Source organism: Pleurodeles waltl, chromosome 6, assembly GCF_031143425.1.
Source record: "Pleurodeles waltl isolate 20211129_DDA chromosome 6, aPleWal1.hap1.20221129, whole genome shotgun sequence".
NCBI lineage: Eukaryota > Metazoa > Chordata > Amphibia > Caudata > Salamandridae > Pleurodeles > Pleurodeles waltl.
The window spans coordinates 1,427,439,429-1,427,464,441 of NC_090445.1; the positions used below are offsets into that span (position 1 = coordinate 1,427,439,429).

The 25,013-nt window shown below is 41.7% G+C and overlaps 1 protein-coding gene across 7 annotated transcripts in view; it reads right to left on the minus strand.

Moving 5' to 3' along the window:
* Positions 1 to 25,013, minus strand: part of KCNMA1 (potassium calcium-activated channel subfamily M alpha 1) — a 1,226,483-nt gene that overhangs the window by 418,284 nt on the left and 783,186 nt on the right. For all 7 annotated transcript variants that reach the window (XM_069240804.1, XM_069240805.1, XM_069240803.1 and 4 more), the window contains exons 10-13: positions 23,668 to 23,778; positions 21,527 to 21,632; positions 10,689 to 10,771; positions 10,372 to 10,441 (exon numbers count right to left, since the gene is read on the minus strand). In XM_069240804.1, coding sequence (XP_069096905.1) covers positions 10,372 to 10,441; positions 10,689 to 10,771; positions 21,527 to 21,632; positions 23,668 to 23,778 — 370 coding nt within the window. The remainder of the gene's footprint in view (positions 1 to 10,371; positions 10,442 to 10,688; positions 10,772 to 21,526; positions 21,633 to 23,667; positions 23,779 to 25,013) is intronic.

The window sequence follows — 25,013 nt, forward strand, 5'->3', positions numbered from 1 at the left end:
TTTACTTATAAGTCCCTAGTAGAGTGCATTATATGTGCCCAGGGCCTGTAGATTAAATGCTACTAGTGGGCCTGCTCACTGATTGTGCCACCCACTTAAGCAGCCCCTTAACCTTGTTTCAGGCCTGCCATTGCAAGGCCTGTGTGTGCAGTTTCACTGCCAATTCGACTTGCCATTTAAAAAGTACTTGCCAAGCCTAAAACTCCCCTTTTTTCTACATATGAGACACCCCTAAGGTATGCCCTAGGTAACCCATAGGGCAGGGTGCTGTGTAGGCAAAAGGCAGGACATGTATTTATGTAGTTTACATGTCCTGGTAGTGTAAAACTCCTAAATTCGTTTTTACACTGCTGTGAGGCCTGCTCCCTTCATAGGCTAGCATTGGGGCTGCCCTCATACATTGTTGAGTGGTAGCTGCTGATCTGAAAGGAGTAGGAAGGTCATATTTAGTATGGCTAGAATGGTGATTTCAAAATCCTGCTGACTGGTGAAGTTGGATTTAATATTACTATTTTAGAAATGCCACTTTTAGAAAGTGAGCATTTCTCTGCACTTAAATCTTTCTGTGCCGTACAATCCACGTCTGGCTGGGTTCAGTTGACAGCTCCTTGTGCATTCACTCAGACACACCCCAAACACAGGATACTCAGCCTCACTTGCATACATATGCATTTTGAATGGGTCTTCCTGGGCTGGGAGGGTGGAGGGGCTGCCTTCACACAAAGGACTGCCACACCTCCTCCTGGAACCCTGGCAAACCGGATTGAACTGAAAGGGGACCTGGTGCACTTCTAAGCCACTCTTTGAAGTCTCCCCCACTTCAAAGGCACATTTGGGTATATAAACTGTGCCTCTGCCCCTACCAACTCAGACACTTCCTGGAGAAGAAACTTGTAAACAGAACCTGCATCCTACCAAGAAGAACTGCCTGGCTGCCCAAAGGACTCACCTGACTGTTTTCTGTGAAGGACTGCTGCCTTGCTGTTGCCCTGATGCCTTGCTGCTCTCTGGCAGTGGTGAAGAAGTGCTCTCCAAGGGCTTGGATGGAGCTTGCCTCTTGTTCCCTGAAGTCTCAGGACCAAAAAGACTTCATCTCTTCAAGAAGGACTCCATGTTCGGCGAAATTCGACGCACAGCCTGCCAGAAACGATGCACAGCCTGCACCGTGGTGAACGCAGCCTGACTTTGTGATGATAAGATCGATGGAGCTCCAGCCGTAAATTGGACTCACGGCCTACTGGATCGATGCACAGCTGGCCCGGAAGATGCAGCCCAACTTCCTGAGAGGAATCGACGCAGCGGCTGGTGTGCGGGAGAAGATTCGACGCAGCACCCACCGGGTCGACGCAGCTCCTGTGACTTTCAGTGCAGAAATTGACGCACAGCTTTCCCTGCGTGAAAACTAAACGGCGCATCGCCGTGTGCGGCCCGCGAAATCAACTCACACCCCTTTGTTTCCACGCATCGCCTTCTCTGCAGTTCCTTGCGGAGACTTTTCATGCGAACCAGGTACTTTGTGTTTGAAAGAGACTTTGTTTGCTTTTAAAAGACTTAAGACACTTTATATCACTTTTCAGTGATATCTCATCATATACTTATTGCATTTTAATAGTTTTGACCTGCATTTCTCCAGATAAATATTATATATTTTTCTAAACACTATGTGGTGTATTTTTGTGGTGCTATATTGTGTTATTGTATAATTTATTGCACAAATACTTTACACATTGCCTTCTAAGTTAAGCCTGACTGCTCAGTGCCAAGCTACCAGAGGGTGGGCACAGGATAATTTGGATTGTGTGTGACTTACCCCGACTAGAGTGAGGGTCCTTGCTTGGACAGAGGGTAACCTGACTGCCAACCAATGACCCCATTTCTAACACTGCCCATTCAGCACCTTGGTCGGTATGATGGGAGAAAGCCCAAAGTATTTTGAGCGGTGCGGTCTCTCATGTTAAATCATTGTATGATCGATCTTTGGCAATTATTAAAGGCTCGTGATCCGGGGTATATTTATTTTTCAGTCCCCACATAAGAAGCATATTAGGTTAGATTACTTTTTTGTATCATCCAAATTGTGTGAGGGGTCAAGGATTGAAAAGCATCAGAGAATTATGTTGGATCATAACCCTTTAGTGGTAGAAATTAGGGCCTTGAGTAAAGAACAACAGACCGTGACGTGGTCATTCGATAGGGGGTTATTGGCAGTTCAGGAGTACGTTCAACACATGAAGCAATTAAGACCAGCCTTTTTGGAAATTAACAGAGAGAGTGCTCACAGTAACATGGCCTGGGACACCCTTAAAGCAGGAATAGGAGGACAGACTTTAAGTTTTAGTTTAAATAAGTAGAGAATTCAATTTCAACATATCAGCTGCCAGGGAAGAGTTAGTATTACTGGAATCTCAGTAAGTGAAGGCAGCTGGAGGCAATGCACTCTTATGTGAGACATAAGATTAAATCTTGGCGGTGAAGGCAAGAATCACCCAATCTTATTTGGAGAAGGTAGCAGGTAAGTTCCAGGCATGAATTTTAGTGAAAAGGTCGGCAAACTATTAGCTCTTAGAACAAGGCAGAAGAGGGCTCATAGTAACATTAATGAAGTTAAGGATACACATGGAAAGCTAGTAAAGGGAAACATAGCTATACTTAGGGTGTTTAGAGATTTTTATATGAACCTAATTATCAGGAGGCTAATCCCGTGGTCAATGGGATTAATCAATACTTGGATTGTGTTCCAGGGGGCAGCTGGATGATGATGACAGAGAGCAGTTTGCAGCCCCAATGACTTAAGATAAAATTGTGCCGGCTCTGGTTTCCGTGGCTACTAGGTAGGCTACATGACCGGATGTAATTCCTTTAGAATTTTATAAGGTGTTTTTTTCAGGAATTAAAGGATGAGCTTTTTGACCTGTTTAAGAGTGTTCAGTGGGGACCCGAGGCCCTGGTATCCTGGCTAACAGTTAAAGTCACTGTTTTCATGAAAAAAGACAAAGATCCAACTAAACCCGTGTCTTACAGGCCTATTTCTCTAATTAATGGGGATGCTAAGATCTATGCAAAGGTCTTGCCTCCATATTGAGCATGGTGATAAGTAAATTGGTCTCCCCCTGGCAACTCAGGTTTATCCTGGGAAGAGGGACCACCGATCATGTCAGGCGGTTAATAGCGTTATTTGATACAATGGAAGTTGCAAGGGCTCCCATGTCTCTGATCTTAATTGATGCTGAAAAAGCTTTTGATCTGGTGAACTGTGAATATTTGTGGGCAGTGCTTTATGGAATAATATAGGCTCTGGTTTTATTACGGCCTTCCAGGCTTTAAATAAGAGCCCTACTGCAAGACTTCAAATTGCGGGGCTAGAACTGCAATCTATTCTGACTTTGAGGGGCACAAGGCAGGGGTATCCATGTTCCCCCTGCTCTTTGCTCTATTTATTAATCCACTAATAAGAATGTTATCAAACAATAAACTATTTGTGCCAATAGAAAGGCAGGGGTTTAGTACTAAAATACTACTCTATGCAGACAATATTGCATTAGAGAGGGAACTGTACCATATGACTAATCTACATCTATTGATTGTAGGGTGATGCAATATCATCAAGATACTCTTCCTCCTGAGAGTATTGTATTTTTTTAGGACTATCCCATTGGAATTTGAACAAATTTGGTTTAGATGTATGGAAAAGATAGCTATTAGTTTAATATGGTCATTTGCTAAGGCTCGAAGGGCTTTTAAGTATTTAGGGCCAGATGTAACAAAAAAGGCATTTGCGATTCGGAAATAGCGATTTTTAAGAAATCGCTATTTCTGATTCGCAAAATGCAATGTATCATATTTGCGATTCAGTAATAGCGATTTCTTAAAAATCGCAAATGCTATTACCGAATCACAAATTGTGATACAGACCCCATTCGCACCTATGGGCCTGTAGGCCCATATTTGCAAATTTTTTGCATTTCCTAAATTGCGAATTCCTAACTGGAATTCTCAATTTAGGAAATGCAAAACCCCAGGGAGTTGGGGGCCTAAGGCCCCCCTCTGCTGCACCCCAAAAAAGTATTTCAGGACATGTAAGGTGCACACATGCCAAAGGGGCATGTGTGCGTTACATGTCAATTTTAAAAATGCATTTTTAAAATTTGCACATGGTTACCACCAAGTTCAACTTGGTGGTAATAGCGATCCTTAATGCCCAATTCGCATTAAGGAATTGCTTGTTACATGTGGTTTAGAAATCACAAATAAGGATTCCTTATTTGCGATTTCTTATTTAGAGAAACACAATTTGCGCTGCGAATGCCTTTCATAAATACTGAAAGGCTTTTTGCATTCACAAACGGGCATTCGCACCGTTTGAGAATGCAAGAAGGCGTGATACATCTGGCCCTTAGTGTTACAAGGGAGAGGGGTGGATGGGCTGTGCCCAACTTCAGATATTATTAATGGGCTACAATGCATAAGTACATTACTAATACAAATCATTCTGGTAAAGGGCTAGGAGAAGCCCTTCTGCCAATTCAACAGTCAGATCTGGGGCAATGAAGCAGATATTGCTTTCTTGAGAATAGCGTAACCAAGTTACTTTAAAAGGTTAAATTCAAAACAATAAGGGCTGCCAAGATATGGCTGTAGGTTAAGCACCAAATAGGAATTGGGCATTATAATTAATATACACCATTATGGAACACTCCAATACTCCCAGATACTTTTCAAGATATTTATTGTAGAAAATGTGCACAAGGTGGAGCTCAGAAAATTGGTGATTTGTTTACTAACAGGCAAATGAAATGTTTTGAAGACTTAAAGGATGAATTTTCCCTTGACAAATGTGATTTTTTAAATTTCTGCAGTTTAGATATTTCTTGGGGAAAGTTTCTAGGGAGAGACTCTGTGGGTAGAAACTTCCAGTGATGGAGCTGCTTGGGGGTTCAATGGACTGCAATATCAGCAATCTTTATCGGCTCCTTATGGAATCCATGCAAGATGATTTGGCAAAACAAGCAGAGAAATGGAGCTGACGGGTAGGCTCTAATGAAGCAGCATTTTTAGCATCTTTAGAAATGGGTCAGCTGGTATTGATGTCCACTGGACCACAGGTACAGCATCATAAGACATTATTTAATCTATATTATACCCCTGCTAAAACAGTCAAGTGGGGCCGAACTGTCGGTATTATGTGCCTGCGATGCAGTAGTACAACTGCAGACCTGTGTCATATGTTTTTCATCTGTGATAAACTTGATGTACCTAAAACTGAGATTTCTTACTTTCTGGGAGCTATTTTGGCTCTGAAAATATTTTAATACCTCAACTTGTATTATTAGGGATCAATCATGGTGAGAACATTGGTCAATACCACTACTTTGTTTTTTTGGCTTTGGCTGTGATGCGGTGTTGTATTGCATCTGATTGGTTAAAACCAGATCCCCCAGCTTTTAACCAATGGTTGGCTCGAATACTCCCAATGTATTATTTGGAGATTAGTTTGTATGCCCGCAAAGGCACGGCTGCTCAAAAAAAGGGATAAAGATCTAGGCTTCAATTTTGCAATGACTCATGAGCTAGACAATGGTAATTAGATATTGACCTTGATAATTGGATGGTGCAAAGATTGAATAGTTTGTAATTATAAAATATTGTGGTGCTTTGGTTGCTGTATTTATACATTGTCTTATGCGCAATAAATATAAACTTAAAAAATGTAAATTGTTTTCAAGAATTTTAGGCAAAAGGTTTTATCTATTTTTGGGTGACCCAGTATACGGAAAGGGGGTTTATTGCAGGAAAGCCATTGGCAGTGGCACTCATAGCAACAATCACTTATGTAGAATAAGAGCCACTTAATGTGTCTACAATATCCAAAGATAAAGAACAAACATTTGATTGGGTTCAGTGGGTGATAAATATCAGAAAATGCCACAGGGACAAAAATAATCAACAACAAAATAATAAAAGAAATGACCTTGAAGTGGCATAAGTCAAAAATCTCCTCTGCCTCATCGACATTTGATCTGTTTTTGGAGCACCACACTTGAGCATTAAAAGGGCAGGATGTGCAAATTAAGCTTTGCAAAGCAGATTATGAGCTCTCAAATATACCACATGAAATTACTGGCCATTTTGGTCTAGCTTAATAGGCACTGAAGAGGCTGCCAGCCGTGTGGGGCCTACCCTGCCTATATGAAAACTAAATCAAAAACAGCAATAATTATCTAAAATCGACAAACCAACAACAAACCAAAGAAACAGATAGAATATTTTGGAAAACTGATAATAGCTGACTTATTTAAAGCGAGGAAATCTCTTTACAGATTATGGAGCAAGTCAGAAAGTCATATACTATCCTGTGTTTGTTTGAAGGCAAATGTTTAAAAGGGTTTATTTAATCTTCCAGATGTAAATATTTGTAAGTTGGAGAATGATTTGAAGACACGTAGATAAGTCACATGATTTACTTAACAGTGCCAATCTGGTTTTAGACCAAAGTAGAGTGTGGAATCAGTGATTCTGGAGGTGTCTGAATTTATCAAAATCAGCCTGACTGGGGTCAATCTGCTGCCTTGGCACTGCTTGACATTTTAGCAGCATTAAATTTTACTCATTCAATTTTACTGAAACGCCTAGACAGCACAGGAGTATGTGGTGTAATACTGTGTTAGCTTCAGCCCTTTTAATCCGATAGATGGCAGACAGTCTACCTCCCTCCATTTTCTTCTTCCACTAAGCCGCTGAGATATGGTGTCCCACAAGTCTCTTCTTTGAGCCCTACATTGTTTAATAATTACGTGGCCAGTCTAGCATGAATTATCCATTAGTATTGCATCAAGGTAATGTCAAATGCAGACAATACCCTCCTCATGTTTTCCTTTCAAAAATCTACCAACGATATGGAAGAAACTTTAAACGGTTGTCTCACGAGAGTTGAGGGTTGGACGAAGAATAGTTGCTCGAAGGTAACCTCGGACAAAACCAAAATCTATTTCTTTGGGGCTTCTGATTCACTGTATAATGCTTGATGGCTGAAGGAAATAGGAAAGCCACCTATTCCAGCTAATTCTGTGAGGAATTTGAGTGCTACGTTTGATAGAGATCTCTCCTTTTGCCCTCACATAGTGGCGTTGACTGCCACCAGTTTCTCTCTCTTATGTTCCTTAGGAAAAATATTGAAAGTTATTCCAGACAATACACATAAGACTATTGGCCATGTACTAATTATTGATAGTCTGGACTATGCAAATGATCTATAACTGGGTTTGCCTCACTTTCTGGCCCTTCAGGTCCAGATGGTACTGAATGCTGTAGACTTAACTAAAAATTCCTTGTCAGCAATCTATTACAACTCATTTGAAGATGTTACAATGGCTTCTGGTACAGCACTGGATCTATTTCAAAAGCTTGATGCGACCTCACAGAGCTTTCCATAAGAAAAGTCCTAAAAATGTGATTGATAAATTCAGTTACTATCTACCACACAGGTTGCTTAGACCTTCCAACTTGCTCCTTCTCATAATGTCAAAGTATTTATAACTATGAAGGGAGGCCATTCCTTCTGCTTTCTTGCAGCTGAGTTACCCTCTTCTCTTTGTGTCATTTCTTCTGAACTCTGCTTTAAAAAGCAATTTAAACTGGGATATTTCAAACCACTTAACATTAGTATGTCGGTTAGAATGTCTGCCCTACTTTCTTAGCACAGGGACACTCCTTCTGGGCTGCTGTCATGCTATGTAAGTCTTCATTTGTTTATTAATTCACTCACTCATATAGATGAGACCTATGTGGGCATTATGTGAAGCTTAGACTCTCTAACAACCTTCTGGGAGCAACAAAGGCGAAATTCAGTACTTTTACATACATTAAATCAGTAAGCTTGCTGCAGTTTTTCCAGTTGCACAATTCATCAGGAGAGGGTGGTAGCAAATGGTATGGAGTAGGTGTAACGCAAAATGGTTGATATGACAGGATATGTTCGGCCTTTCACAACCGCCTGTCTCAGGTTAAATGTTCAAAGTAGGTCATGGTTCAATTACTGTAACTTTATCTCACTTATTTTATTGTATCTAATTAGACATTAATTTACCATTTCTGCCTTATGTGTCACATTGTGTTTGTTAAAGTAATTCTGTTTCGACTCTGTCGTCCCATTTCTAGGGGGGGCTGTAAGGGGGCTCTTGGTAGCCTGGGAATCACCTTGAGCACTTATCTAGAGTCCCTTGCTGACTCCTGTTTATTTCCCTTTTCGCCATGGTATACTTGTATAGTACTACATTTGCTTCCTGGGACTGCAAATCCCATAATGCACAACCTGGTAGTCAGGAAAGTCTGGATTATGTTTCCCATTGTTTTCTATGGGAGAAGTCCAGTTGCTCCTTTTCACCGGATCCTCTCTTCCAGGACTTGCAAGTGTCTGAAACTACACACACCAGAGACCTCTCCTGTGCAGCCCAGTGTGGAACTGCTTATAAGCAGCCATTTCCTCAAGATCCCTGCCGTGCATTGGAGTTCGATTCCTTTGTGTTACAGACCTCTTATCAGATAGTGTTCCAATTTTGTTCCTGTTCTGTTCCAGCTTGAACCTGTTTCCTGTTTCTCTGCCCTGCTCCTGATTGTTCCAGCCAGAGTCTGCTTCCTATCTCTTAGCCCTGTACCTGTTTGTTTCTGCCAGAGCCTGCTCCCTTTTTCTCTGTCCTGCTCCTGCCTTGTTTCAGCCTGAACCTGCTCTCTGTTTATGAGTCCTGTTTACTGCTTTTTCCTACTCCCTGTATTCCAGACCTATCCTTGTCTGTTCCAGCCAGACCCTGCTCTCGGTTTCCCAGTCCTGTCTCTGTTTGTCCCAGCCAGAGGTTTGCATCCTGTTTTCCAGTCCTAGTCCTGCCTTTGCTTCAGCCTGAGCCTGTTCCCAGTTCCTGCCTCTGTCTCTTAGTTTGTCCCTTCTGTTTCTGTTTCCTCTCGGTATTTGTGCCTGGTAAGTGTTCTATCAGTCTTCACCAGTGTATAAGTGTCCTCCTTTGTACTGGGGTTGGCTCCTGGTTTCCAGGAGGCAGTTCCAGCCCCCCTCCTTGTCTAGTGTTATACGTTGTATTTCGTGCCTAACAGTGACAGTGTGCTATCGCTGTTGTTTCTAGCTGGACCCACAAGAGCTTGTTGTGTGTATGTAACTACTATCCTTGTTTGTGCTCTAGGGTCCAGAGACAGAATCACTTCTGCTGCCTCCTTTCTATGGGGCTGGCAGGGTGACTATCTATAAGAGCAAACTGCACAGAGGCATTGACATTCCCTGTCCCTGTGGGAGGTTCTGCGCCTTACTCTGTGTACAACCCCAGCGTGTTTGTCCATTAGTAATTTGTTTCCTATTTGTTCACACAAGGGTTGCTCTGCTTTTACTTTCCTGTTTCCTGTGCCTGTCTATAGCTGTCCTTTCCGTGTATGCCTCTAGCTGCTCTTCTGCCCCAGCACACTACCTCTTTGGGATATTCGGTGACCTCAAGGGGTGACCCAACCAAAGTCCTGATCAGACCCGCCCGAAACCGTGACAAATTCACACTAAAATGTACAGCTACTATTACTATTGTATTCAATAGAGGATTGCAATATCAGGAAGGGGTTTCTGGATAAAGATCGAGAGAGTCAATAAATTAGAGAAAAAACTCATCTGACCTATTAGGCGCAAGAAGAAGCATCCTTCTTTTATGTTAACTATATGAAAGCAAATAGTTGTAAGATAACACTAACGAGAAATATGTGAGTGATTTAGCAAATGATAAATAGTAACAAAAATACATGAAGTCAATGGTCTTCCTCTTTGTGTTGGCAAAACTAGCAATTCTCAGGATAGTCTATACATTACCATGGCTAAATTTAAATATAGACTCATTTCCCAAGGCTGAAGGGATTCAAACTTTCATCATTTTTGCATTTTTGTGGTACACTGCAACCATAAATAACTGATCTGAATTGGTTATGCTTGTGATGAGGGCTGAGGAGTGTTGTGGTACATAAGGGATTCCAGGATCTCTACTCTACACATTTGCAAAGTGAATAATATTGAAGATATAAAAAAGCTTAGATTTGTTGGGATGGCTGACAAATGAAAAGGGCAGAAAGCAATTTAGAGTATCCAGGTGGTAGACTATCACAGGTAAAAGACCTTCCCACAAGCATATAAGATAACGCAATGCAACATAATATCAGTTGTAATGCTGACTGTTGTCTGGTACTATTCAGATACAATAATATGCTGATGAGTTACAGAGCACCATAAAAACCCAGACTGTGACTTCGAAAATTATAAAAACAGAGTTCCAGAAAATATGAATGCAAGATTGTGATTCTGGTTGGTGCTTTTAGTTACCCGAGTGATTTCCTTACCTTGTTGTGATACTGCAACATTTGGGTGATGATTCTTATCTTTGGATGATAGTTCTTGATTGAAATAACTCTGAGAAAAAAGGAAGAGGATTTAAAAGTTAGGCTCGATGAAGGACCTACACAAAATTGGCTTGATGGAAGACCTACAGAAATTACAATTGCTTAGTAGCAGATATATTCATTGCATCACATACTAAAAACGGGTAATTGCATCAATGTCCTCATTATCAGTGTTCTGGTGAGTATTATTACTTGATTAACTTGATCATTACCATATAGGCACATACTCCTTCAAATGAGTGACTGAACAAGCTCACCTCATGATATTAGAGGCATCTTCGGCATCCGGGTCTGCACAATACTTATTTGCAAGGATTAAACAGGCATCTGCTGACTCGATCTAAGGAGACAGTGAAATAATTTGGGAATAATTAGAACATGTTTAGTTACCACAGTACATAGTAAAAGATGAACAAGGAACAGGCAAGAGTATTGCAGAAGTAGAAGTAATTGATTAAGCATCATTTGTTTACTAATCAGCATGACACTGAGGCTTAAAATATAGGAACAAAATCAAAGCAATCATTTCTGCTAGTATCTAACAGAATCCACACCATGTAGCACAGTTATTCATAAGTACAACTCTTTATAGGGAGAATAATGATGCTGAACTCTCCACAGTCAATGTTAGCGGCGCATGATTTTGGTTGCACCATCATGTGTTACAGACGTGACATAATAATGTAATCGACAATACATATTGTGTGCCCTAATGTTACTAATGTAAAGTGGAGCATCCAAATCATATTATTGAAGGTGCATTCACAGTAGAGGATTGGTAGTTAATGTATATGTGTGTTATAAGGTTTGATTTTAACATGCTGAATTGTAGTCATCTTCCACATTTATATTCATGTATTCTGATTGTGGTACTATGGAGTAACTGCATAGATTCACACTTCATTTATAATTCTTGTTTTCATTTATAATTGCAAGATGCACTTATAAACATATATTTTGAATGTACATTGGATATATTATTAAGATAGCATAACAAAAGGCCTAAAGCATTTGGTTTCTTGTGTTTAACGTTCGACATAGTTTTGCTCACGTTGCAATACTCTTTCTTTGCAGGTGCGTTCGTACGAGTCTGAAGTTAATGAAGGATATGTTGTGTGTTTAAGATAGTGGGGTACGGGAGGATATTATGGCAGGGACAAGGAGGGCTAATGAACGGAGAAGAAAAGCCTCCTGTTATGTACCGGACACCAGGAAACATTCAAGGTAGTCCTGATGTTTGATTTGTGAGATGAGAACTTGAGGGTTGTGGCCAATTTCAACTTTGCAAGGAAAGTGGAAAACTACTGGCATGGATGATGCAGCTTTCTTGAAGGTTCTGAAGGGTTAATTTATTTTCACCTACTTAGACACGAGGCCAGATTCCATTGAGACTTGGAGGAGTACAGACCTCTCTTTATTCCCTTGTGTGGCTTTATGCTATGCAACCCCTCTCTATCAGAACTTCTACTAAGGTTTTTGTCACGCTGACACTCAACTGAAATTCTCATATGTCGTATGCTTCTATGATTTAACTTAATTCATAATTCAGAGCTTTACTTCACTTTTGGTGAGTTTGTACTTATATGCCATGTTTTTGAGATTCATTTACATCAGTTTGGACCTTAATTTGTAATAAACATTTGAACTTTATCTACGGCCTCCTGGATTTAATGTGTGACCAAATATGTTATAGGGTCAATTAAATCAAAAGTTTGATTTTAACTCTCCTTTACCTCTCAAGCATCTAAAAAGGGCCAGTTGGAAGAAGAAAAATGATAATGTGGGCCCAGGGCATCATCAATGTCCTTGCATTTTTATTTGGGACACCGGCTACTCTACACTGAAAGTGGCCTTGGTAACAACACAGGTTGTTGCTAAAAAAATCTTCCAGAAACCAAGGAGGCAGAAGCACTTTGCATGCATGTACAGTTCCAAGACAAGTTCATACAGCATGCAAGTATACCTTACCAGGAAAGTTTGCAAGTCATGAGCTCATACAAGTATGCTCCCACTTGATTTTGAGAATCTGTTAGGTGTTTTGAGAGGGCCTTATTCCAGAGACAACTGCTGAGGATTGTATCATACCAACTGCAAATGTGGCAGAGTGGGGATCCTTCTGTAAATCGCTCACTGGAATACAGTTTTCAACATCATCCTCTCCCTGATGTATTTTTTAATACTGCCCCACACCAGTTATTGCCCACTTGAGCGCTGACATTGTGGCCCTATAAACAACTGATAATTACGAACCCAGGAGAAATCATTCTTGGGTTGCTTGTGCGTGGGCCCGAGTGGACCTGGCTTGGCAGTTCAAGCATAACCGTTCTTATTGGTGCAGGACCAAGGTTGATTGTCATGTAGCTGGGGCCCATATGAGGCGGCATGGTGAGCAGAAAAATGATAGACTGGGACGCAGTCCCGAGTAATAACCAGTGCCTGAGATTAATACAGCATTTCACCCATCACTATTTTGTTTACTTCAGCGCATTGCCCTAAGTGGGATGGATAAGGCCATATGTGAATCCCGTGCTCACTATGCCACTAGAGCCAATTAGCACCTGACTGACGAGCCCCAGCCAGGCTCAAACTTGTCTTGGGTTCCTTATGTTCTGATTCGGAGAGGGCTGATAGCAGCCCGGGTAGTTGCCATGGTTGAGATCAATTGAAGCATTCCACCCATCACTATTTTGTTTACTTCAGTGCTCTCATCACATGGCACACCTGTTTCACAATCGTTACTCTGGGCAAATAATTCTGAATCATTCTCCTGATCTAAAATCACCACTGTCCTTGCTATGCTTGATGCTATCTATTCTATCATTACCAGGCAGACTGATTCTTCACAAAAATTCTCGAATGAGAGGGTTAGCCCTGAAGAATGTCAGGAGTCATGGAACCAACACTAAGGCCCTGGTTATGACTTTGGCAGATGGAAAAGCCCATCTGTCAAAGTCCCGACGGGTAGGTTGCCACCAGTATGGCAGCCTACCCCCCGGGGCCATTACGCGTTTCCCTATAGGTCAGCGGGAGGAAACTCTGTTTCCGCCCACTGGCCCAGCGGGAAACAGCCTACGGCATTGTCTCCAGCTCATTACAGAGCCGGCGGCAATGCTGTAGTGCATAGGATGCACCAGCACCCGTCGCAGTGTTCACTGTCTGCAAAGCAGACAGTGAACACTGCGACGGGGCTGTCCAGGGGGTCTTAATCCCAATGGCAGCGCTGTTTACCGGGCTGCCCTGGCGGTTTAGGACCGCCAGCACCGCCAGATTACGACTTCACGTCGGTCTGTCGGTGCTGGAGGTCCGACCGCGGTGCTACTGCCACAGTCATAATATGGCGCTCGGACTGCCACTGCGACCCTGGTGGACATTAGACTGTCAGGGTCGTAATGAGGCCCTAAGCGTGTAAGCTGGGAGGACCATATTGAGTAAGTGTGATGACGGGGCCTGCCAACCTGTAACTTCCTATTGAGAGAATTAAGCCTAGTTAAAACATTTAAAATGCCGTAAAATTCCCAAGTGACAAGAATCAACACTAACCACAAAAACTACAGTGGTGTAATGTCTGAATGAATGCATGGAATGAAAGCATGCCAATACGTAAGAGTGTATTAAAACAATACGTAAAAATTACATCCTCTGACTTTTTAATTAGCCAAAGGTGTCCTTAGAATAAAGCACAAATCAAGAATCACCAATATCCGTCAACCCATACCAGGATCTCACAAAAGCAAAATCAAAGTGCTCCGTCCAAGAGAGGGGCCGAACCTTCTAGCGGTAGTAGACTCAATGGGTGAAGCCTCAATAATTAAGCATGCCACACAAACCCTTGTGGGTGGGAGACCTTTTTCCAACGGTTATTGTACCCTTTATTGTGATGGATCAAGAGATTGAGAGGTCTTGAGAGGACAGGTAGGCATCCTCCTTTCTTTTTTTAGCTGAGTCTCTGGGAAAGATGAGGTAGAAGAATATTAAAGAAGAAATAAAGAAGTAGTAACCTTCTCCCTCCCTATTTTTTTGTTGTATGTAGTGACTGGTGGTTAGAAAGTACAGATGGAAGGGACAGAATAGATCTAAGAACCGGACGTTAAATATAGTACAAAATAGTTGGGGTGACGCCAGCAAATTTTGGTTAGCAGAACATAGCTGGTAGTTAGCATTGCAGTGCATTGCAGTGGACCACCAAGGGGGTAGAATGGCAGCCAGATGCTAAGGCTAATACATGGGGATAGTTAGAACATCTGTATGTGGGACCCTTGTTAAATTTGTGCAACCCTGGTATCTAACAGCGAATCCTATGTTGTCCACTGGGTTCAATGTTGACAGCAATGGAAACTTGCTTGACATTGTGTTTTTAGACCTGGCAGTCTCATCTATTTTAGATTTGTCTGGGTACAGATCAAAACGTGCAGAGCTTCACTTCATGAGCTGACCATAGGCACAGCAGACATAAGACATGAACGTTCCCATCTGTAGCAACATCTACATGTTAATAGCTGACCATAGGCACAGCAGACATAAGACATGAACGTTCCCATCTGTAGCAACATCTACATGTTAATAGCTGACCATAGGCACAGCAGACATAAGACATGAACGTTCCCATCTGTAGCAACATCTACATGTTAATAGCTGACCATAGGCACAGCAGACATAAGACATGAACGTTCCCATCTGTAGCAACATCTACATGTTAATAGCTGACCATAGGCACAGCAGACATAAGACATGAACGTTCCCATCTGTAGCAACATCTACATGTTAATAGTTTGTGAATAAGGCTTTTGAAAACAGCTATATTAAGAGAATGGAATACCTGCCAGTGCAGCTTCTCACAGACTTCAGCATGAATTACCCTTCCACGACACATAATAACAATGTTCTTACCTTGGTATACAAAGTTATGAGTCATGTAAAACTGACATGTTGGAATTAAAAGCCTTAATAAATCTCACTTGGCCATCCATAGCTTACTCAGAGCAAAACACATGTCAGATGTCAATAACTCGATAACTATATGTGTACAAAAGATGAACATGACCAATCATTCATCACTGAACGATCCTCACTTTTAATCCTGCAATAGAAAATAATTGATAAACCACACCGCCGGAGAACTGGAGAAATCCAAGTGAGCTGAGCAGGCATTTGTTTGAATAACAATGTCAACTGGAGACTGACGCAATGGAACTCTACATAATATAAAGGACAATAAGTACAGAACATTTGGTGCCACATGCCTGCAGAGATGGTTTTGCATTGTCATTACATTTATATAGCACGTACTACTCCTGACGGGGCACCGAAGAGCTTTATGGCGAGTAGCACCACACTCTGAAACAAAAGCCTATCATTAATGTTGTGGTTTTTCGTTTGTGGATTTTAAATGCATTTCCTCAGTTTGTTTGTAGTGGAATCAGAGAGAGATAGATGTCATCCCTAGTGCGGCGTGAGGGCTACGTTCGTTTGTGCGAATTCTTGGTGACGTGAATTGATAGGGTAGAAAAATATGATAAATGATAGATCGCAGGCGAGTGATTGCCAGTTTATGAAAAGGAGGCGATAATGAGCCATGGGTCGTGGCACAGCCAGCGAAAAACAAGCCACATGCAGTTTTTGTAGGAGTCAAACGAGGACTTTCAACTATAATAAGAGTTGACTAAAGGGAGGGGGGCACGCACGTTAGGTATTTGGGTGGTCATTTAATTAAAGTAATCTTTATTTTGTAGGCAAATTATGCAACATAGGGGGAGGAAGGGTTGTCAGACGTCATGCAATCTTCAGCGGGTGACAGAAAAAAATAAGAGTATTTGGGTGTTTGACAGCATTTGTACTTGAAAGTGTAAACACAGAGGATGTTGTAATCTAAGCTTTTCAAAATATGCAGCAAAGCATTAAAAAACAAGCCCTGTTTGTTTTAGTTACTAAATTAAATCTGCAATAATGGAACAGAAAGAGGCAACAGGAATTTCTTTTACTGTATCCTTGACAGCACTGTTTATAAAATACACCAGTGTGATGGATTAACTGCAACGAAATTTCATCTAGAGAAATCCAAAAATAACTCATACATGCGGAAGTGAGTGACTAAACGGCCCAGCTAACTAAACTCCAAATACGTTTAGCAATATATTAATTAGAAAAGAACCACATTTTCTGTGAACGCTCACATGGCTCGCCAGAATTTTCACTCCAGATGAAGTGCAGCTCTAATAGCAGTTTTATCGGCGATCGCTAAGCACTAGTGAGAGATGCTATTCTGACAAAACTCTGTTGAAAGTGTCATTCTCCAAATTTAGTATCTGTTGAATTAAAACAATATATTCCCTTTTTCACTTTCCACTCGGAAACATTAAATAAATCGTTTGGCAGAGTCTACCATTTGACACGGAACCGCTAGATGGCAGTAGAGCAACAACACAAAACAATAGAAGTAGTGTTGCCTCTAAGTCGCGGTCCACGTTATGTAACTAAGGCGAGATGAATATGGCAGTTACATATATCGATTGTTTCGCCCAGGAAAACCTGCATTAAGCAATGAGTTCTCGAATTGGCATGCAGTAAATAAATGGAGGAACAGCAGTTAAGACCACTGGAAAGACCTTTTATTGCAAAGAGGGACAGTGTAATGACAGTGCTTTATTAATAAAAAAAATTAGTTCAAGGACCCAGAGTTTTCTGAGGAGCCTGACGTCAGAGCCACTAAATCTCGGGGTTGCTGAATACGAAGGCTGTTTCTTTTAGCTTGCACCTCATGCATGTTTCTTCCAAAAGTCCACGCTTCCTATCTATCGCACTCCTTCAGGTTCCTTTGCCTCTCTGGTGTCTCTCTTTGCCACTGTTTGCCTACCTGTGTGTTCCTCTGCCTTTCTTCCTTTTCTGTCTGCACTTCTGGGACAAACTCTGATGACGGAAAACAAGTTCCGGTTCCCAATAATAAGTGCCGGTGCCCACCACCTACGTGCCCACCACCTACATCCCCCGGTACAAACACCACCTGCACCCCCCAGTACAAGTTAAACACTTTAACACTACCTTGACTGGGTATCATATTATCCACGTGGGCAGGGGAAGAGATATCTTTCCATTTGGAAGGCAGGTAACAGATTCGTTTTCTCTTGAATACTCCATTCTGCAAAATTGTTTCAGCTCCCTAAAAAAGGTTCCGGGTCAGGCGAAAAATCCATAATTTTGCTTAGACAAAAGCTCAGAAGTGGCCATGAAAGCCACGGACTGAGATCTAACAACTCTAATTTCTGTTTTAACCGGCTGGGTCTATAAAAGTGACTGATACCCCATGCAGTTACTTTTTATGAGTTATCCCGAGCTAAAAGGGAGTGGTGAAAAGGCACACAGCAAAGGGAATCCCCAGCGAACCCGAAAGCACACCCCAAAAAGAAACTCTATGGAACAATATTAAAAGCATTTTCTGTTTGCTTAAATGTCAGAGGGGACACCCTTAGGAACACCTCCCCAGGCAAACAACTGATGAAGAACCTAAGAGTAAATTCCCCACTTAGAATCGCCTTTCAATATCCTTCTGAGAGTGTCCACTCTCACACTGCCCACTCCCAGTCAATGAGTTGTTGTCATTGATCTGTTTCTACCCAGATCCATTGCAATGCGTTTCTTATCCAAAGTCCATCTTTTGCAAAGAGAACAATGAAAGAAGTCATGAGGCCAGGTAGTCTTAGGAAGAACATCACGTTTAGAATAAGCTTTGCTCTACCTTGACGATTGACGTTTTACCCTCCACCTGGCACCACTTATATGAACTAGAGGAGCTGTGAAGGAATGAGAGATAGTTTTGACATTCAGAGAGAATCCCAGCGCATGTAGAAGATTATCTGTGTGCTTAAGGTGCTCAATCAAATGGGGGAATACATGGACTCACTGACAGTGAGGATGTGGTGTTACAACTGCCATCACCTTTATAAAGACCCACAGGGCTGATGATCTGTTAAAGGATTAAGTAGTACTTTGAAATTGCTCCCCCGGTACAAATCTAAAAAAGTTATTGATACTTTGCAGAGGAATGTGTAGACAAGTGTCCAGGTGGCCTAAAGAAACAATCTCATTTTGGTTCAGCAGAGGCGACTAAACTTGCTGCTTGGAGACCATTTTGAATTTCTCTGTTCCTTTTAAATTAGTTCAGCAAGTCTAGCTGGAAAATAGGCCGACAGATGGCCCTTGCACTGGGATGACTAAGTAACCAAAAATAAACCAATTTCACAAAGAATAGATGCTCTCTAGGGCTTCTTTGAGTAATTTAGTAAATATTTCTTCCTTCAAGCTGTTGTATGGGCGAGGAGGAAGAGGGTAAATCAGGCTAAAACTCATGAGAGCTGCTTGGAGATCGAAAGGAAGTATGCTACTCCAACAAACCGTGGAACAGGCTAATCTAAGGTAATCCACTTCCATCATTGCTGGAATTCACTCACCGGAATATAATGCTGCTGTCAAATTAAGGGCCTGATTTAGTCTGGTGGATGAGTATTCTGTCACAAACATGACAGATTTCCTTTCCATATTAATACAAGTGTGCTATATCCTGTGGCAGTTGTAATAAGGCAGACGGGATTTCCACCACTTTTATGAGAGATAGCACATCTGCCAAACACAGGCCACTTTGGAGGATTGCTGTAGTCATTCTGAAGTTGCCATTCTGCATCTGAAAAGGCAACAAAAGTCCTGTCTCTGTTGAGGTGATGGTGGTTGACAAGGTTGGTGATAGGAGCTCTCTTCATCAACATCAAATTTATGGTACTGTTGGTGAAATAAGCAATTAGGAGAGACCAAACTCAATATTGTTAGCTTGGCCCATTTCGACGCGGCCCTGCAAATAACTGTGATCTTGCGCCAACTGCAAAACTGACTAAGACACCTGACTGTGGCTTCATTACTCCAGTACTCTCCATAAACCTCCTTACAGAAAAGCTGCCAAACAGTTTGGAAAACATTCTTTCTCCAGTAAAATGCAGATCATAGAGTGAAGCCTGTGCAGCCTGAACGAAAACGCCTGGGAGAGCATCCAGGTACATCTCGATATTACCACACTTGTACACATGAATCTGGCTACCTTGTCTGATGTGCAAGTCTTCAAGCCTTGAGTTGAGGCATTCATACTTTAAGATGTAAGAAATACTCTTTCATATATGACCATGAAATCATGTTGTCGGCAAGACAGCTTTTATCATATGGCATGAAAATGTCTTCCAATTAGACATGTTGCATCACAGGCTATAGGGAAATATATCAGAAACACAGGCCATGGTGGAGGAGTGAAGTTTCAGTTTCGCGAATGGCGGCCTACAAATCTAAACTGTCTGCTGCAGGACAGAGAGTTGTGTCAAGCAGGCATATGCTTCCTAGCTGCCAGCCCTTTCAGAACAAGAAACTAATATCGTTTCTCTGAAGATTTAATTACTTTGAAAGACAATAAAATCTGATGCATTTGAGTTATCAGTAAGATCACAGGGAAAAATCTTGTATAATTTCCAGTTATGATGAAGGTAGGTCAAATTTCTACTCTTCTTTTTGTGTCGTCAATATAAAAGAGGCATTTTCTTTGGGAGCATGGTCAGATGGGATAGGACACTCTCTGGAGGCAAACAAAAGATCAGCTTCGCTTTTACCCCTTGTATTGTGCTGTGTCATGTACAAAGTGCATTCCTACCACTGTTGTGGCCCCCAAGCACTATGCACTACTTTTTATGTTGTTTTAATTCTGCCAAGCATGCATGGTTAGGACAGTGTATGTTTATAGTATGACCTATGCGAGAGGAGACGGGTGTCTGGGGGAGAGCTGGAGGGCTACTCCAGCCCTACCACTGCAGGTTTAGTACTGGGCATAAGCCTTTCAATGATGTAGAAGAATAAAGGTTTATAGTACAATACACATGTTGGTACATACCATCTCAAACAGAAGACCCTACAACAGGACTAGTTCTTTGGTTACTAGTGAAGATGGTGACGAAGGGTATTTTATCAATGCCAGAGGCAGGTGAAGGTTCAATGGTAGGAAAAACCAAAACCATGGATGCTTTTGAAAACCCAGGTGAACGGTGAGATATAGCACTTGTGCAGAGAGTGTCCTTGAGACAGGTAGGCTAAACAAATATCGAAGTCCCTCCAATGATGAACTTTCTGAGCCTAAGGGTGGTAAGAAGTCACGCTGTTTTAGATTGAGAGCCGTTCTTGGTACCCAATGGAATTTGTGTTGCAGGAAAAATATGCCTTGAACCATGGAAGGCCTTGATGTGCAATGCAGTGGACCCTGAAAGAGGTGCATATGACCACAGGGAGCCAATAGGAAGCCTGAAGGGCAGGGTCAGAATTTCACAGCGTCAAAGAGGTAACAGCGTATGCTGCAATCTGCATAGAATGAATAACCCGGGTAAGGCTATGTAATCCCAATGCCATGATAGTCAGGGCCGAAGAGTGTCTAAACAAGCAACACCTTACTGGCTCCTCTTTGGAAAAATACCCAGTTCCCCTGTTCCCAGCCTTTTCAGTATTATGTCTGTCAACTATGTAATTAGGGTCCCTGATCCAATATCTATAAGGGCTGATACGTGCCTCGGTGGCATTCACCACGGACAACACTAGTGCCAAATCTGGTCTCTCTAGCAACATTTACAGAGAGAGCTTAAGGATGTGAGGGGAGAGGAAAGGGTAAAAGAGTGCGATAGAGTGAAAGATAGCGAGAGAGAGGGAAAAGGGGGAGAGAGAAAAAAAAGACAGGACACAATGCATAAATGTCACCGGAATCCAGTCGTGACAAAAGGTTATAACAATTAATCATGACTATACTTTCTATCACTTACTATTTTTAGACTCTCTTTATGGACATCTGCTATTTGGCTGGTATGACATAATTTCCAAGACGTTCAGGCTATAAAACCATTCTTCTGTTTACAAAATAATAATGCTAAACACACACACGTGAGACGCATGCTCACACAATTGTAATTGTATTTATATAGTGTTTACTACCCTTGACGATGCGTTGAAGCGCTTTTCTTCGAGTACACAAAATACACTTCTTAGTCGACACTAGTTTGGACTTCTGAAATACAGAAGATTGTTCACCTACCTTCACTCTTGCCAGGTCGTGCGGGTTAAGGACTGATCCTTGATAGAATTCCACCTGAGTAAAGTGTCTCTTAAAAAGGGCTTCCAGCTCAAGGTTTGGGGAGATGCTGAATTAAAAGAAACAGAGATGTCAGTTTGGAAATACAGCGAATAAGGAAGCATTCTCACGTTTGTTCTGCGCAAAATCTGTCACTCCAAGTCACCACTAATTGAAAATGAAGCTCCAGCCTTAAGGGTAGCACTCCACAATTCTGTGTTCTGCCTGCACCAATTCATGCGGTCTCTCCCCTTTCTCCCAACAATTTGTATGCTCAGGAGGAACAGGTGGGAATAAAAACAAGGGCTAAGGGTTGCCAACAGAAAAAGAGGAACTGCGATCACTAGCCTGTGTCATTATATGTTCTCTCACAAAACACTCAGTACTTTCTATAGCATCTGAGAGAACACGCCCTTTCCCTAAGTACTGTTCCAGCACTCGAACTAGAGTAACGCAACAGGCAGAAACTTGGGTAATTTCAAGCTAACCACGTAAACCTTTGGCATTAAATACACTGCTCTTCTTCAGCCTTTGTTTGGAGTCTTTTCATAGGCTTCTCTTATGTGGAGTTCATAAAACATATTATTGTTTACTATTAAAAGACAATGTATCTGTGGGTTTGTATGTCACTGAGTGCTTCCACTGTTTCCTTTATGTGGTGTAATACGCGGGTTTGCCGCACTGTTATCTATGCAGTGTCTTTTCCCCTGTTCTTCAGATCTGCAGTCGCTGATTCCCCTGAACCACATGGGATGAGATAAGAGAGGCTGCCTGGATGCTCCGGGCACATAGAGGGGCCTCACAAAGAGCTGTGATCATGCTTCAACTGCACAATTGGCAACACGGCTGACTGAACAACCTAGCACTGTAGTCGGCTGACTGTACAATCTAACACTGTAGTCGGCTGACTGTGCAATCCAACACTGTAATCGGCTGACTGTGCAACCTAGCACTGTAGTCGGCTGACTGTACAATCCAACACTGTAGTCAGCTGACTGTGCAATCCAGCACTGTAGTCGGCTGACTGTGCAATCCAACACTGTAGTCGGCTGACTGTACAATCTAACACTGTAGTCGGCTGACTGTGCAATCCAACACTGTAATCGGCTGACTGTGCAATCCAGCACTGTAGTCGGCTGACTGTACAATCCAACACTGTAGTCGGCTGACTGTGCAATCCAACACTGTGGTCGGCTGACTGTACAATCTAACACTGTAGTCGGCTGATTGTACAATCTAACACTGTGGTCGGCTGACTGTACTATCTAACACTGTAGTCGGCTGACTGTACAATCTAACACTGTGGTCGGTTGACTGTACAATCTAACACTGTAGTCGGCTGACTGTACAATCTAAAACTGTAATCGGCTGACTGTGCAATCCAGCACTTTAGTCGGCTGACTGTTCAATCCAACACTGTAGTCGGCTGACTGTACAATCCAACACTGTAGTCGGCTGACTGTGGATTCCAACACTGTAGTTTAGCAGTTTGTTTTTAGGTGTATTTTTTGATTTAAGAGCACATGGCTCCCAAGAGTCATGGAATTATTTACAAAGTACCTACTTGCTAAAGTTGTAAATGCCCAATAAGACTTCCTGAAGGTGCTAAACATTCCTCCATTTTCCTTAATGTAAACAAAATATCGTTCTTATAAACACACTGCTATTTGCTGGACTATGTTTTCTACACCACCACTGCCTCCACTAGTAAATCTCGACTGTTTGACCTTCGACCCATGTAAATGAACAAGAAGGGAGGATATTTCACAAGGTAGCCCAACAAAGGAAACCTTTGTCCAGAATAACAATTACAGAACAATTACATTTTATATTAAATACATTAAATGTTGTATGGTGGAATACAAAAAATATATTTATATATTTGCACAATTGTAATACAGTCGTTAAAGTGGTGTGCTAATACCTAAATATTTGCTTTTATAAAGTGGGATGTATCTTCTAAGTAAAAAAAGAAAAGAAAATTAAGCTTCCAGTGACCTCATCCAAGATGGCTGTCGAACGTTTCAGATCTTAACACATATTAGATTTCATTCTATCCAGATTGTTCGTTCTATTCAATATTTTTTTGATCCAGGGCCACTTACTTATGAAGAAATACGATTTCCACATTGACGTCATCCCTGTCCTTGTGCAGGAAGTCCTTCAGGAAGTTCGACACACTCTCCAGGGTGATGTGACCACAGACAACTATATGCCTGTGACAGAAAAATTACAAGAACACGTTAATGGCAGATGGAAAGGGAGTTACAAATGAAGACTCTCCTACAAAAAAGTGTTAGATTCTCCTTGCTATCTCCCTGACAGTTGTGAGAGTGAAATAAATCAGCTCTTCAAAAGTTTTTCCAAACATAAATATCAATGCTTCAGACAACGCTCCCTGTTAGCGGCTGACCAAGCACTTGGTAGATGCATAGAACCAGTGTTAAAATTGATTCATTTTTCCTTCTGATCCAGTAATTGGGCCTATTCAAAACCTCCCCATATTCGTTGTCTATCTTACCCTAGTCACAACCACTGATGCACTAAACTAGGATTTGCCCAGAGCTTTACTAACTGTTGGTACCCTGCATGAGCAGAAGCCAGTGCATGATGTGTAACCTCATCCCAGGGCACTATGGATCTAGTTAGCTAGTTTTCCCTGTTAAAATACAACTTGAGGACAAAAAACAGAACTTGTTGAGTTTTGAATGGTCAAGGATGAATGGGCTGAAAAGTGGTCACTAAGGTTCAAGCTACAAGAGTGTATTCCCTGACTCAGCTGACTTCTGCATCACTGTAATGAAGCAGCCACAATTGAAAACCTAGATGTCTAGAGCATCAAGCCAGTGAAAAAAAGAAATAGTGTACAACTATTTCAAAGTAAAATATTATGGGGCCAATCCATAAACAAAGTTCTAAACCTGTGCCCTGCATGGGTGAAGTTTATAATTTTTTTCGAATCATAATTCCTTTCAGCATTACGATTAGAAGACAGCTCGAGTTATAGATTTCGAGTTACGTGCCAACGGAAATGTAAGTGCCTTTTCTTTGTTTTTTCAACATTAACAATTCAGTGTGAAAATCCGGTGATGCTGTACAAGAGCATATTTTTTCTAAGTGTTTTTCTTTGCGTCGTGGGAAGATATTCTCCTCACCTATTCTTACTATTGTTGAACTTCTTTGTTGCAGAGGTGGTGTGTTCTGGAATCTGAGTCCTCACCTTTTACTAAAGTTTCCAGGCGCTAGACTGTTAACAGTGTCTATGGCGATGTAGGACTCTGCTTCATTCAGAAATCTGGGATCTAGTCTTGCAGCTCCGTCAACTGCCTGCTATGGGTTTTCCTTTATATTCCTATGAGCCTCAAGTTTTGTTATATATTAGAAATCAAGTTTCTAGTTCTAAAATGTATGTGCAAAACCAAACATCTTATACCTGCCTATCCTGCTAAAG